At 43.2% G+C, this 16583-nt stretch overlaps 1 protein-coding gene across 1 annotated transcript in view; it reads right to left on the minus strand.

Moving 5' to 3' along the window:
* Nucleotides 1-548: 548 nt before the first annotated feature.
* Nucleotides 549-16583, minus strand: part of LOC138300578 (aflatoxin B1 aldehyde reductase member 2-like) — a 209846-nt gene continuing 193811 nt past the window's right edge. The window contains exons 6-7 of the mRNA XM_069240150.1: nt 14855-14984; nt 549-2590 (exon numbers count right to left, since the gene is read on the minus strand). Coding sequence (XP_069096251.1) covers nt 2429-2590; nt 14855-14984 — 292 coding nt within the window. The 3' untranslated portion in view covers nt 549-2428. The remainder of the gene's footprint in view (nt 2591-14854; nt 14985-16583) is intronic.

The raw sequence follows: 16583 nt of genomic DNA on the forward strand, positions 1-16583 counted from the left end.
CTTAACACGTCCTTGAACTACTCCAGTTACAACATTGAGTAGCAACTTTTCATCACTATTTTGTGAGAGGCAACCCGTGGTACAGTGAAAGAGAAGAACATCCCAGGAGTGGAGCAGTATGTAACACCAGAGGTTTCACCTATGTGAGACGACCTATTGCTGTTGCAAAGGTTTTCTTTTTTTATAATGTGCACAGCAATTTGGGGGGGGGGGGGGGGGGGGATACACGAGGGAGCTGGAGAAGGGCATGAACATATGGCATAAACATGCACTCTTCAAGAGTGCTTGTCCAAAATTCTTTTAAGTACTTGGAGGAGCCTGTGGCCAATAGGACACTGGTCTCAGGCTGGACACTCTATTTGGCCCAGGCTCCACAGAACGACCGAAAAACAGAAGAGAAAGTAATGGAGTGACTTGAAAGGCAGCCAATGGTAATTATTGAGTGGGCTTTAAGCACTCTAAGTTTTTTTTTCTTCTATTAAATATTTACAAGAGGTTTCACAACCACTGTGCAGGCGAAACCTTAAAAAAAGAAAGCAGACTTGAGATGAGAAGATTGGAAGTTTATTAAGTTTAGTGTGATAAATACTGCAAGAAGCACTCTCCATAAGTTTGAATTGCAAAAACTTCATATTGGATTTTTGATATATATATATACACATACATATATATATATATATATACATACATACATATACACATGCTAATTGACATAAAATGATCATACTATGAAGTTATCATATTTTCAGGGCCAAGAATGTTTTATAGCAAATATTGTGGCCATCCATACAATGGTTTATGGAGGTGCTGACACCTACTCATATTCTGCTGTTTATCATGTGGGTACATTTTAAATGTCAAGATTTGCCAGTTCATGCTGATACATTCCACACTGGGTGTGAAGAATTCTTGGAGAACAGTGCGAGGTGTGAAAGACGTCTGGCATCTCAAATCTGAAAAATTAATTAGGAAAACTTACAAGTAAAGGGTAAGTGGTTTTCAGTAAACACAAGGCTACGAAGGTGAACTGTCCAACTGAACGAGAAATCAACTTTGTTCTCAGTGGTATAAATGTACGTCATATATATGTGGATTCAGAAAAGGCACTTTGTATGGACCTGGATAGCTTCTTCTTGGAGTGTTTTCCTGAACAGTTTTTTATGTTTGTCTGGAGCTTCCTTAGAGGTGGCTGGAGGGTAACAGTTTCGCTTAAAACAACACAGATGTTCTGAGGAACCGAAATTGGACGTAGGTAGTGCTAGGAAGATTCCTTCTATCCCCTTATCTACTCCTTTACCCCTCTCCCCCTTCTTTATAAGCTCACCTCTAGCCCACTTCACCTTGGAACACAACAATTAGTTTCCCCACAGACGTTTAAGTTTTACAACCTTAGGAAATTGATAAATTGGATTACTAAGGTAAAGTACATGCATAAGGAACCCAATAAATTACTCTAGACCAACAAAAGTATAGGCAAATGGAGCAGCAAAGAGTATGGTCAGTCAAGAGACAGTACATGTATTTACCATGACATCAGTACCACCAGGGCAACACGTGATGAAGAAAACAGCAGAAATATATCAACAGCAAATAAGAAATGAATATAACCTGCTCTTGTAACTAGACAGGTCTGCCACACTCCATTGACAGAGTATGATATTACTTTATTTAAGTGAATGCTTCAAATCTGGTGATCATAAAAAAAAAAAAAAATGCTGCAATGGTCACTGCTGAAGTTCAAACGTGTTGCCATGCTCCGGTGTTGCTATCTTAATGGGGATCTAATTTAAAGCTGAATCTCAAGCACACAAGGAACTGAATTTTCAGAACACAGTGTGTGTAAGTTGAGCATAATAAATTCAACCCAGGCACCCTATCTACATATTGCTGACAGTGAAGAACGGAAGTCGTATCTCTCACAACAGAGAACTGCCATGGCTGCCAGACTGCTCTCAACCTAGAGTGGTTTAACACATTAGCAGATCTAATCTTCCATCCACCAGTGGCACAGCTTTATCATCACTAAGACTGCTGTGTCCCCTTCTTAATCCACGTCTACAGACTGCTGACATGCATTGGACAGTTGTCTAGATCCGTAAAATTCAAAGAACAATGTAGCAAAATTCTCTCTAAAGTGGTGGTCTCCTTCCCTTTGTATACCAAGATCATTGAGAACTTGTGCCCATGTTCAAGAAGAATGCACTGCCCAGTTTAACCCAGTTGGATCCCAGGGAAGATCTTGGATGGCTAATCGCTCAGTAGAAGCACAAGAACTTGTGCCCATTACGAGCCTATTCTTCATTATATTTCATTACAACCACATTTCAATGTGGGCACTTAATTATGTGAATCAGTATTTAAGCTAGTCATTATCCTGGTGTTCAATTTCTCTGGACAGGATTATGGGGTTCTTGTCTCACTGCCCTGACTAGCGGAAGTAGTTGGGGCAATCATGGGCCACAAGGTTCCAGGCTTGATCATAGGCTTCCAACACCCCGGGAAGCAGTGGGCCCTCCTCAGCCCCCGCCAAGTTCTGCAGCAGATGCTCCATGCTGGACATACCAATAATCACTGCATCTCCACATTCTCCCTAATAAGAAGAAAGATATAGTTAGCATCATATTAATTTAAACACAAGCTTTAGTCGGTCAACATAACCATCAAAGCAACCGTAAAACTATTTAAAATCATAAATAATTGAGAACATAGGGGAAATTAAAAATCATCCAATAATTACAATAAAATGTGAACTCTCCCACTTCATATCCATTGATATAGTTAGCATCATATTATAACTCTGCCCTTGAATACTAACAATGCACGCTACTTAGCCACTGCAATGTTAACCCCATGTTTACTCCAATACAGGTTGGCTCCCTAGCAATGCTCCGTCTTATTTTCTGCAATGCACAGGCTGGTAACATCAGGAGGACAACACCTCACTCTTACAATATTGGATTCGTAGCACTGGACACTACAACTTTCTTCCTACCCCCGAAGTGCTAGGGATGTGATCCTTCACAATGCAAGGCAACCCAGTGATCCCTTCCAGTGCAGCTGCACAATACAATATCATTGGAGTGAAAGGCAGAGAACCCTATTATTGCACCATTAATCCGATTTATTCTACAACAAAGTGTGGGCTGCCGTCCTCTGCAATGTACCCTCCATACTCAATTGGTGTGCATGACTGGAGGAGGGGTCATTAAATACATCAGTAACTTCCCTTCTCCACTTCACAGTACATAATGGGGACCCCAGCAATAGGTCGCATGCAAGGGATTGGTCCTTAAAAGGAACTCATTTTATTGCTTTCCTGCATCACAATTTAAGGTTCCCCACAGGGCACACCTCTTCCTCTGCAGGGATTCCCCCAGGCATCAAATTCAACTATGAATTCTGGCAGCTATGTACTCTACATTAGCCACTGTAGTCTACGGGATGTGGCACACAACATTCTGCCTAGGGTGTGCAGAGCTTGGATGCCCATCAATAGACCATTCTTTTCCTACTACAAAGTACAAACTACAGTGCTGTCAAAACACCCCCTGTTCCTGTTTAGAAACTGCTTTCTAGGAAAGCATTCAGTAGCGTAAAGACTATAGTGTGCTAAGATGCGCAACTTTAAACCCTATAAATTATAATGGGTGTGGACTACATCAATGTCACTTCCTAACTACTACAGTTTATTTGGTGGCATGACCTCTCGTGCTCATTCACCCTTCCTTAATCTTTGTGTTTTCAGCAGTCTCTATCAAAGCACCCTTCTCCTAATGTGTAGAAACCGGGGTCTGCAATCCGGCATCATCTTTGCCTCTGCTGTGTCAATAGGGAGCCTCTTAGAATTAAATGAGGTCCTTTGTTAGGAGGAGCATGCTGATTACTTCTATCCTTGAGCACTGCAGGTTTGGTACATAGTATGAGATATGGGAAAGTAGTTTCTATTATTCAAGTGAGGAGGATTCTAGGTAAGGCCTTTCCTTTTGTGTGTCTGATTACTGATACAGGAAGGCTGAATGATAACCAGATGCAAATTCTTACACTTCTTTGTGCCTGTCTTATGGGTGCTCCAGACTGGCCACAGCCCCAGTGCTGCATGCCCTGAGAAGCAGCCCTTTACACAATTTTACTACAACAGACTGTTCTACTTCATCCCACTGTGATCTTCAGAGGGAAAGGGGAGGCACATCACTAGCACAAACATTTAAAGTACAACATTCCTGTTATGTGTTTTCCTTTTGTAGCAAAGCGGATTACTATGTGGTGTGGTTGCGAGACCTCACTATATAATTATGGCACAATCTCTGTCAAGTCCAGTTAGGTTTGTTAATAAAATCTTTGGCTCTGTCTGTGTAGCTGTGGCACAGAACAGAGGCTTATTCAAAGAAACAAGTGTAAATCACTTAGAAGTACCAAAATAGTCCTTAAGTAATATACATTCACAATATAAATCTGTCAGACCACTTTATAAAAACAGGGTACATTTTTATATTTATATAAACACCAAAATGAAAAATAAATCTATCAAGGGAAAACCAGGGATATGATTTTACAAACTTAGAATAAAACTCTGTAGTTCAATCTCTAGGCTACAATAAACCGTTGTAAACTTTGCAGTTTTGAGCCAATGATCTAGAACAGCTACTAAAACTGTTTTGGACTAGCCACAATCGGTCGGGAGCCAGTCGGTGTGACTTCTCAGGTCCAGGGAGACAGTTATCTTTCAGGTCCAGCAGTCTCAGGGTCATCACTGTATTTTTATCCTTTATGGCAGGCCAGCCAAAACATGGTCCTGATACGAAAGAGGTGTGGTGAGTCGTCCTGGGGCCACCCTTGGGTCCATTAATGTTGGGGATCGCCTCAGGACTCAGTCACCCTTTATGCACCAGTCAAGTCCAGTGCAGGTCCAGTCACAACTGGTCTCACGGTTACTTGTAGATAAGTAAATCTTACTTGGCTGGGGCCCACAGTCCACTCTTACTTCAGTCACAGTCAAGGCTCAGTCTCCCAGGCTGTACTTCGGCAGGCAGGGGATCCTACGCAACTGGGCTTGAGAGAGCGTAGCTTATATAATCTATATTAATATGCAAATGCTTATGAACTAATGTATAATAATGCCGCACAGAAATTGTATTAGTGTATTTTACTAAAACGTGCACTTGAAATGTGACCACCGGGAGTGGCCGCCAATGTATACTTGGATTAATGAAAATGACTAATGTTTATGAATTCTTGTATTGGACTTAGTTTTGTACTAATCATTAATGACTGTGATATAAGTTTTGCTAAACAAATCTTGTAGGCCTTAGTTAGCATGAGTCCAGGCCTAGCTGCCTGGCTCTCATATTGAATGTGTTTTTCTATCGTGCAGAGTGCTGACTCGCAAAAGGACATGAACCCTTGTTTTCTTCAAACTAGAAGCTGAATGTAACTATAGTAGATCCGTTCCCATGAAATTCATATTGCTTGTAGAAAATGTATTAGTCAAAGTGCAACAGTGTAGATTAGTATAATGTACAAGGTCGCTCAAACCGGTACAGACAATGGAGCTACTGACCAAAAGATGTGCAAAGAATTACAGAAGGATGAAATCATACCGGACGTGCTACCTCTGAAGGCGTCAATCATATGGACCAATAAAAAGTCTGAGAATTAATGTGGGGTGAAAGATTAATGACATAACCCGTTCTCTAATTGGCTAAAGATAGTGGGGTATAAATAACCTTTGTCCAATCAAGTTTTAGGGGAATGTACAATGAAAAAGGGATAAAAAACATATGACATGGGGAGCCGGGGAGATTGGTTAGGGAGATGCTGCTGATTTGATCCAGAAACGTTGTCACTCTGTTTGGTGACTTATTTTGGTTTTGCTTAAACCATCCTTTTATTAGATTGCCCATTTACACTTTACCTCCTTATGAGGAAAGTGCCCCTTTTTGACCCAGAGCTGAGTTTTGACTGATGGAGAATCAACTGATGTCCTGAAGACGAAGACTGATCCTGAATGCTGACCCAAACCTTGGAGGGTAACTATGACAATGAAGTTGTGATTTGCCTGTTTGCTTTTCCTATCTAGGTACCAACTGCTTACTTTTGTCAGAGACCATAGCTAGATGTTTTCCAAATTGGTGTTCTAAATTATTTTGCAAGAAGCCCAACATGCCAATGCTAATCAGTGGTTAGGACAGGGGTCCACTAAACTTACGCAAATAGACAAATGACAGAATCAATGCTTTGTTGAACTGACGCGTTAATGACACTCTGCTAAAGTTGATCTATGTTCACGCCGTGTTATGTTCTGATGTTTGTGATTCTTGCCTTAATGAAATCTTACCAGAGTTGCCATATTGTTACTATGCTATTGTGTTTCTTGGTTTTGAGATTAACACATCTGCTTTTAGAATTGTAAATCAATAGGGAATAAACATCACAAAAATTCTACTAAATTAGTGTGGTTATTCATGACTGCAAGATCATGGTGGTGTTTTAAGTTGATTAATGTCTTTGACTAAAGTGAAATGCATTGTTGTGATAAATATTGATGACATTATTGACGTATTGATTGACATATTGATTAGTTATCTCGTCCTAAGGTGTCTCTCAACTGGGTCAAAAGATTCATTGGCCTAAAACGAGTCCTGATGTGTAATAAATTATCATAAAGGGACGCGTTATCAGGCTCTTAAGGGTGCATGCTTTTTTACGGTTTGTTGTCCTGTTGCTTAATAGCAGGCTGGCCACCTAGCCCTTGGAGTCACTACTCTTCTGGCAAAAGTGGAGCCCTTTTCCCTGGGTGGCCACAGCAGGCAAAGACCTCTTTGCAAGTCCCTTGAGTTCATGATGCACAGTCCTGTCTCTGGTGCAGTTTCTCTTTTCTGGGTCCAGCGAGCAGCAAGACAGTTCTAATTCTGTCTTTTTTCCAGTCCAGTAGGGAAGTGAGGACTGTGTGCCAGGAGTGACACATGTATGCCATCTTTGTGGGAGGGGAGGGATTACTAGCCAATGGGGAAACAGTTTCCACAGAGCAACTCTTACCACTTTACATCACTATTGGGGGTTTGGTCAAAAACAATTCCATCTTACCCCTTTCTCCCTGATTCCAAGATGGCTCAAGTCTTCTTCCCCTATAAGGAGCTCTGGGCATACCTTTAGGGTATACCCAAAATAATGATGAGCCAGTCCTCCTGGAATACAGGTTCTACAAGGTTTTCCCTCTGCCAGCCTGTCTGCCTAAGCAAAGGAGCAGGCAGGGTGAGGTTATCTGATACACTGAGGTGGTAGCTTCTTGAAGCTGGGACATCTGTGGCCACAGCCAGTAGTCACCTTGCTGGAGAAAGTCACACCTGCTCCCACCAACAATTAACTATGATCCCTGTTCCTGGGTGCACTTTACAAATGGACAGCCTGTTCTCTCAGGGGGTGTGGGGTGGTGGTAGTGGGTTAGGGAGCAAGGGAGGCAATAAGTCAGGTTTAATGCAACAATTAATTCGATACCTTGAAGTACCATATTTGGAGGTGCCAAATGGAGGTTAGCAAGCGAGCTAGTGCGAATCCATGTTAACCAACTAAGCTACTGGCTTTACTACAGTATAAACAACAATTTTGAGTTTTTACTGCTAGGAAATGTAAGGTGTAAATTTGAAAAGTTCTTTTTAATATCCGCACCCGAACTTATGGGCTTGGAAGCCCTTCGTTAGGTGTGACTTACAGATATTAAAAAAGATAGTTTGGATAACGAGTTGGCAGCAGCCCGACTAGGCTGACCTCGAGTGATGTTTTCACTTTGCCATAACAGTGGTAGCACAACAAGTGCTGCAATGCACTGCTGACACGGATATTACCATATACTAGTGTCTTATAAGTGATTTAACTATGCCAATAAGGGATCAGCCAATTACAATATACACTTTTGAAGGGTCTAAACTCATGCACTGGGGCCTGGACAGCAGGGCCCAGTGCACAACAGTTGAAAAACCAGCAGCGTCAGTCCAAAATTTGAGGGGTGATCATACAAAAAGAGGCACTTTCCTACACCTTCTATTACATTTTATGGGAAAACGACACCATATTTATTTTATTTCTATTTAACTTTGGGTGATGGTTGTGTGCGCGCAGTGGTGTTCTCATGATATTGCAATATTTGCAATAAATTATATTTCTTTCCATAGGTTTGTATGCACTCTAAAAAAGCCTCCTCAGTATTCCTACAAATCCTGCATGAAATGTGGGTGTACCTGAAAACTTCCAATTCTCAACTCTCCTTTTTCTTTTGAATGACACTTGCCTTCCTTTCTATCCTGTTCATGTCCCTCTTTTTCAGAACTGCTTACTCTGTCACATGTTTGATTTATTCCCTTTTATTGTATTTCTGCAAATTGTCAACACCTCATTTCAAAGATCACAACTTCTCCTTTAAAAGTCATAACCCCACCACCTGACAACACTTAATCACCAGTATTAATATCGCCAACCAATGCATGAATTCCAGCAGTCCCACTAAGGATCACCCTGAACTCCTATTAATTTAATCTACCATACAAAAGCCTGAAGTAAATCCATGGTATGGTGTCTGTAAAAAAAAAAACAAGACTAATCCCAATAACCAACAATAACAAAAAAAATACTAACCCAGGGTTTCAGAGCTGTGTGCTGCCCAGCGCAAAATGCTACAATACCTATTCAGATGCTTATTGGGTAGATTTCTGTTCAAAGCATGTGTGCCTGTAGAGACACATGCTACACACAGATTGTAAAGCAGTTCTCCCAAAATAGCGGTGGCTAGTCTGCGGGAGTTGCAGTGGTTTGGAAAAGTGTACACAGAACTGCCTGACCAACGCTGCCTTGTCACCGAACATCCACACAATAATGTTTTGTAAAAGTATGTGGTGTCGACACTGTAGCTGCTTCACAAATATCAGCAATAGGAATATGCCAAGAAAGGCATAGAGACTCCTTTTTCCAAATGGAATGGGCTCTAGGAGGGATAGTTAAGGTCCTTTTAGCTTTAGCTCAGCATGTCTGAATGCATTTATTACTCCATGTTGCAATGCTTGAATCAGAAATGGCTTTCCCTGTATGGGGTTTGGAGAAAGCAATAAAAAGCTGTTTTGCTTTCCTAAAAGATTTAGTTCTGTCAATATAATACACGAGGGCTTGTTTAATATCTAATATATGGACAGCCCGTTCTGCAACTAAGGCAGGTTGAGGGAAAAAAAAAAAAGGAAGTTCAATAGATTGATTGAGGTGGAACTGTGAAACCACCTTTGGGAGAAAGTCAGGATTGGTGCCGAGTACAAACCTATCCATGTGTATTTGGAAGAAAGGATCTTCTAAGGTTAGTGCCTGAAGATCACTGATACATCTAAGCAAAGTGATGGCGACCCGAAATGCTACTTTCCAGGATAGAAACTGGAAGGGGCAGGAGTGAAGTGGTTTGAATGGGAGGGCCCATTAGTCTTGTCAATACACTGTTAATATGCCATGTCAGGACTGGCGGTACCTGATGAGGAATGAGACTTAAGACCCTCCATGAAGGCCTTAATGACAGGAATTTGGAATATGTTGGTGTTGTCTGTTATGAATATAAGCGGCGTAAACCAGTAGTTTGTAAGAGAAACGGGTAGCAGACAATATCTTGTACTTTGGCTGCTGATGGATCAATATGTATGGAATGACAACAGTGAACAAATCTCTTCCACTTATCAGCGTATCAAGCACGAGTAGTAGGCCTGCATGTTTCTTTGAGAATGTCAATGCATTCTAGTGGGACATTAAGGTATCCAAATTCTAGGACTTCAGGAGCCAGATCGCAAGGTTAAGAGATCTGGGATCAGAGTGCCTGATTTCTCCATGTTTCTGTGTGAGAAGGTTCTGCCTGCTGGGGGTGCCTCGTGATGAACCGCTGGGAGTTTGAGAGGGTGCTGAACCATGCTTGTCGTGTCCATATGGGAGCCATCCGGATGAGAGAGCTGTCAAAGTTTTCATACCACAAACTGAAGCAGAGGGAGAGGAGGAAAAGTGTAAGCAAATATTCCTGACCAACTCATCCACAGTGCACTGCCCCCCTGCACTGTGGGTGTGGAAACCTGGAGGCAGTTTGGGCATTTGATGTTTTCTGCTATTGCGAAGAGGTCTATCTCTGGTAGTCCCCAATGCTGGAAGTAGTGGTGGAGGACTTGCGGGTGCTGAGTTTGGCAATGTCGTTGTCCACTCCCAGCAAGTATTCTGCTAAAAGATGGATCATGTGTTGGAACACCCATTCCCAAATGTTCTGGGCTAGGTGAGAAAGCTGAAGTGATCTGGTGCCTCCTTGTTTCTAAAAACATTACATGGGTGTCATGTTGTCTGTTGTGATGAGGACTACCTTGCTAATTAGATGAGAAGGAAAGCTTTCAATGCAAGGTGAACAGCTAGCAGCTCTAGGTGATTTATGTGGAGAGCACGCTGACTGGGATTCCAGCGGCTTTAGACAGTCAAATTCTATGAATGCACTCCCCATCCTGTAAGGGAGGCATACGTTGTTATGGTCTTCTGCGGAACTGGGTCTAGGAATGGCCGTCCCTTTTACAAGCTGTTGGGGTTCTACCATTACAAAGAGTGGCCAGTTTGATGGCCGACCAACACTAGATCTTCCAATTGACCCTCTGCTTTAAACAATTGGTGTGCTAAGCACTCCCGTAAAGGAGGCCATGTTTAGTCTGGTATGAAGTACTATAGCGATGCATGAAGCCATCATTCCGAGGAGGAACATACCTGGCCTGAATGTAACCTGTTGATTTAGTTAAAATAGAGGAATGAGTGTCTGAAAGGATCGTATCCTGGCAGCATCTGGGTAGGCTATGCCCATCTCTGAATTGAGAATTGCCCCTAGATAAGGTTGAATTTGAAGGTGTTGGAGATTGGATTTTGCAGAGCTGGTGGTAAAGCCTCATTTGTGGAGGAGGTTGATGGTAACCAGAATGTGTTGTGACATTTTAGATGGGTGGAACATTTGCTAAACCAATTGTACAGATAGGGAAAGACATGGATTTCCTGCCTGAGCAGGTGAGCGGCCACCCCTACGAGGCACTTGGTGAAGACCTTGGGTGCAGTAGTGACTCCGGAACACTTTGAACTGGTAATGCTGTTTGCTTACTACAAATCTGAGGTACTGGTGATGTGCCAGATGGATTGGAAAGTTAAAATAGGTGTCCTTAGGGTCAAGTGCTGCCATGAAGTCACCTTGTAGTAGTGGGATGACATCCTGAAGAGTGACCACGTAAAGTGCTCTGAGAGAATGTATTTGTTTAGAGGTCTGAGGGACCTGTCCTTTTTGGGAATGAGGAAGCATAGCGAGTAAACTCCCATACACTGTTGATGGTGTGGGACAGGTTCAATGGCTCTTTTCTGGAGGAGCGCTTGAACCTCTTTTCTGAGGAACTTTTGGTGTTGTGGCGAGATTGTGTTTGAATGTTGGGAGGTATGGAAGTGAGCTCCAGACAATAACCATGTTGGATAATATCCCACACCCACTTGTCACAGGTGACGTTCCGCCAAGTGGGAAAGAACCATTGGAGACGACCCCTGACTGGTGTTATGTGATCAGGGGAAATGAGAGGTATAGCAGGGCTTACTGGTGGTAGAAGATCCTTAGGGGGATCCACCTTTACCTCTGCCTTTTGAATTGTTCCATCTGTAGGAGCCTCTGAAATAGCCCCTCTGAGAGGTGGTTTGGGTTTCTGGCCATTGGTATGCTGCAGGGGTTTGGAGAACGTGGTCTTGGAACCTCTAAGGTAGGATGATCTGCAAAAGGACCAGCGAAAGGAAGGGGTTTGAAAGGCACCCATTGCTTTTGCTATTTCATTGTCCTTTTTACTTTTTTCTGATGAACTATCTACCTGTGGGCCAAATAATGTTCCCCATTGAAAGGCCGATTGAGTATGTTTTGCTGGATTTCCAGTTTGAAACCAGAGACACAAAGCAATGCATTCTTACGTAGAAGGACACTAGAGTTAACCCCCATAGCAGCAGTATCCGCAGCATCTAGGACATAGCGTATGGTGGTGTTTGAGATCTGCTTCCCTGCAGAGATGATCTCATAGCCTTTTTTCTTGTGCTCATCTGGGAGATATTGAAGGAGTTCCTCCACTTCATCCTAATGGGCCCATTCATATTGGGAAAGCAGCCCAATAGAATTGGCAAACCACTAATGATTTGCTGATTGCGCAGGCACTCACTTGCCTGCAGTATCTATTCTCTTACTCTGTTTATCTGGTGAAAGAGCATCACCTGTGCTCTTAGAGTTGGTCTTTTTTTCGTGCAGTAGCTATTACTAAAGAGTCAGGAGGAAGCTGGCCCTGAATGTTGAGTGTGTAAGTTGGGGAAGCCTTATATTTCCTATCCACCCTTGGTGTAATGACTATCTCGAACTGGGTCGTGGAACATATCTAAGGTGTGATGGAGCATGCCGTTAAGCATGTGGAGGTACTGGATGGGTGGACAAAATGGTCTCAAACAGGAAATCATCTTCTAATGGCTCAGTATGTAGATCCACTTTATGAAAAGTGGCAGCCCAACCAATAAAGTTGTGGTAGGAAGTGGTATCTTCAGGAGGGGAGAGTTCTGCAGAACTAGGTCAGGATCTATATCTGCTGGTGGATCAGTATTGTAGGTATCACAGGGATCATCCTACAGTGGGATGTCAAAGGTATCCCCAAGGCCCCGCCCCTCTATGTCTGAATGAGGTGAGTATGGTATAGGGTCAGCTTGGGAATTGTGAGGCAGGGTGAGTGTTGTGGAGCAGGCAGGGGTGGTGGAATAGTTACATGAAAAGTTATTTTAGCCTTGTCCATTCTCTTCTGCTGCTTTGGGAGAAGGGGACGTGCCCAAGGCTTCTTCAATGGACAGTTGCCTCTTAGGTGGTTGAGCAGCAGGTCCAGGAGGGCCAGTGATTATTGGGCCTGTATGTGGATAGATCATAAGGTGTTTCTGCAGAGTGTTGATCTCTTCTTGCAGTTTGTAAAGTATCATTTCGACAGTCCCTGAGCCGTGGCCAAACTTGCTACGGTCTCTGCTCTTGACACCGGTTTTTGTTTTGATGCTGAAGCTGTCGGCTCGACTCCGAGGCAGGAGTGGTCAGTGTTGATGCAGTTTGCTTTCATGGTTCCTTCGGTACTGAGCTGGGGCTGGGCGTTATGTCCGAAGATGTTGGTCAGTGCTGACAATAGGCTGCAGGCAGTGGTGGCCCGACAGTCTGTCTCTGGTGCTCCAGAGTAGCTGTTTGACCCTTTGGTAAGGATTGCTCTATGTGGGGGTGATGGCGAAGAAAGAGGGGTGGGGTGTACAGTACTAATGGCTTGTTGCACTGGTGGAAGATCATGAATTTCCAGGATGGATCCGGAGCTGTCATCAGGGAAGAAGGTCCCTTCGTCCACAGCTGACACTTGTGTATGATGTTCCCCCTTGAAGTCCTCTGTGCCGAAATGGTCCAGTGTGTTATCTCTACTCCTTCGTCACATTTCAAGACGTTGAGCCAGACGGTGGCATAAAGCTTTCTTTGGATGGAAGGAGCGGCAAGCGTCACATTCAGCCTTGTTGTGCTCACGGGAGAAGAGCAGATTCCAGACTTGCTGGAAATCGGTCTGAGGATACTTTGTGTGGCACAGAGGACAGTATTGGGAATGTGTCTATTCCATCACCTTATGAACATGGTGGGAGAGATATGGCTAAAGACCGAAAAAGGCCCCAAAGGGCAAAGGCCCACATGGGCCTGGGGTCGATGGAAAAACCACCCACTTGATTCAGACATCGTCGAACAGAAGGGAAAATAGGAACGTGATCAATAACAATACCAAAGGAAGGTATGTGTAGCCAAAAATAGTGCACAAAAACGCTGTTAAACTGGGCTGGAGCATACGTCTGAATCAGACAGTGGAAGAAAACAATCTAACAATGGAGTTGATTACCATGCACATTATCAGCAAGAGGAGGGGTCACAATACTTTGTGATTCGAAATATGTTCTTAGAAGAAAAACAACTTGCATACATCCCAGCCCAACGTAGATGGCAGGATTCTGCAAAGCATGCATATCTACAGTCACAGATGCCTCATACATGCAATTACAATACAATATATAACCCTCTAGCCTCATACTAACATGAATTCCATAACACTTCGGTTGAGCAGACGATTGTAGTTCACACAAACTGCTTAATAATTTCCTTACACTGCCTGACAGACTCACATAAGAGAAAACTGCTATGGGCCCTGGACATGCCCATCACTCAGTAATATACGAGTCCACAGCAATAAACCACCCATCACCAACTGAACAGGCATGGAATAACTGAAGAGATCTACCACATACCCCAGGCAATGTGGGTCCTAACTAGATACATAGTATGGCCCCGTTTGACATCTCACAATGGCAATTAGATATGGGATGCTAGTAAAAACGTCCGTTCCCAGCAGACCTGATCCATGTCCCCTCCCAACCAATGCTTGCTCATGACCATAATATACACCGCACTGCAAAATATAGGCTGAGTTACTAAGCAAAGCAGCATCCTTATTCAACAACAGTGTTTTGTGATCTCCCATTGAAGGACAAATTTCCCTTGGTAATTCAGAATCACTTTCTGGGAGCAGTATGGCTGGGAATTAGCAATGATAAGGGCGAGTAAGAGGATACAGTTAGTGAGCAGCTTAATGGAGTAGGTGGATGTTGTGAAGGACTGGATGCGAAGAGGATGTTGGTGTGGAGGCGCAGACAGCCGGAGTGGATGGTTGCAGACAGGACTGCTTCTGTGAGAATGAAAGTGCAAGGGACCACTCTGCTTTAAATACACGACTCGTGGAAGTAAGTTGCTCTGTACCTTGAGCTTAGAGTGATGGTAGATCCAGCGCAGCGCGGCCGCAGTCAGGCTTGGCTTCTTGGCACCATAGGCCACCTCAAGAGCTCTCTCCACTAGCTCAATGCCACGGAAATACTCCTCCTTCCAGTATCTGCAAACAGAAAAAGAGAGTAAGGCCCACTGGGTTCAATACTGTTGCTCAACTCAAACTTTTTTTTGTTCGACATAAAGGCATACACTTCCTGTTTCATAAATTAATCCATAATATTCTTAAATGTTCTGCAGATTAGTGGCTGTAAAATTATTCAATGCTTTGCAGAACTTTAACTTTCACTGTTCTCCTACGGTTACCAGTTTCAGTTTCCTTGTTCTATAAGACTTCATTTTTAGTTCCATTCCTCTGTGCCAGCTAACAAAAGATATTGTAGCATTCTAAAGTGCCCGTCACCTTGTCTCACTCTCCTTGTCTGCTGGGTCAGCTCCTCCATTCTGTCATTTAACTCTAACCTTGTCTTTTCTTTTTAAATCTGCCTCTCTATACAGGGAATCAAACCGCTTAGTAAAGGCCAAATATGAAACCATGCAAGAACCAAAAATAAACATACTCACGGTGGACCATGTGGTTTCAAACTTACAGTGGTGTTCTACTCCTAGTCTCGTTTTTTCTCCCTAAAGCACGCCTTTACTCTTTCACCACTCTACTTGTCTCCGCTTTGAAAAATGTGCCTCTTGCATTCTCCTTACTTACTCCAAAGCAGTCCTGCTATCTTCACTGATGCTCTATGATTTTAATTTTACACTTACTCCCTCTTCGCCTCACTAAGTGCCGGGGAGTGCCTCATTCCCATTCCCGGGAATTTGAAACTTTGCCTCTTCTCTTATGTGCTCCCCTTCTTTACTTCCACTCTCTCTCCAAGAACATTACATATTCTGAATTGGCCAATATAATGGCGCTGTGTAAAATCCCAAAGGGATGAGAAGGAAGGAAGGGGGAGGAATGTCCTTGACAACGGTGACTTGCTTATGCTTCGTGAATCAACTCCACTTCTGCTGCAGGGGACCACGACATAGGTTAGCCCCAAAGGGACCTGCTTGTATAGTTTTTGAAAGACCTCACTTCTAAATATGGAGAAGTTACCAAACTGGCTGCCACGCTTTTTGAGGCAGTAAGCATCTTTCACATCAACGGCACAGGCATTGCGTCTTTGGGAGAGGCTTTAACTTTAAGAGCGTGGCACATTGGTTGCACTGTTACAGGGCTAGGACACTATGAACAGTGCGTTTGCATTTCTTATCCGATGAGAACACAAAACAATCATTGTTCCACTACAACAGGGGGAATAAGGTCAATGCTGAAAAAATGAAGTAACAATGGCTCCTGTCAAAAACAACGGTCTTGTGGTAAGGAACATGAGAGGTAAAAACAACAGAAGTCAATCTTCGGCCGAATAGTGAAAGGGCAATAGGTGACTCCTGAAGTAACACACCCAATCCTATCAGGAGTGAGTGCCCCTCAATATGGGTGGAATGAAAAAGCTACTTCTGAGGGTCAGTGGGACCGAAATATACAAAAAGTGATTGATGGAATGCTTAAATGAATCTCAGCCACTGATAATTACTCAGGGCCGCGTTACAGTATATTGTTATTTTGCACACCAAGCCACCTCAGCTAAGACCCAACCGTATGAAAATTAGTTCTTACCCTGCTTTAATAAGAACAGTCTAGTCAAAACTGACAGGCCAGGCCCTG

The sequence above is a fragment of the Pleurodeles waltl genome, chromosome 6, assembly GCF_031143425.1.
Source record: "Pleurodeles waltl isolate 20211129_DDA chromosome 6, aPleWal1.hap1.20221129, whole genome shotgun sequence".
NCBI classification, from domain to species: Eukaryota; Metazoa; Chordata; class Amphibia; order Caudata; family Salamandridae; genus Pleurodeles; species Pleurodeles waltl.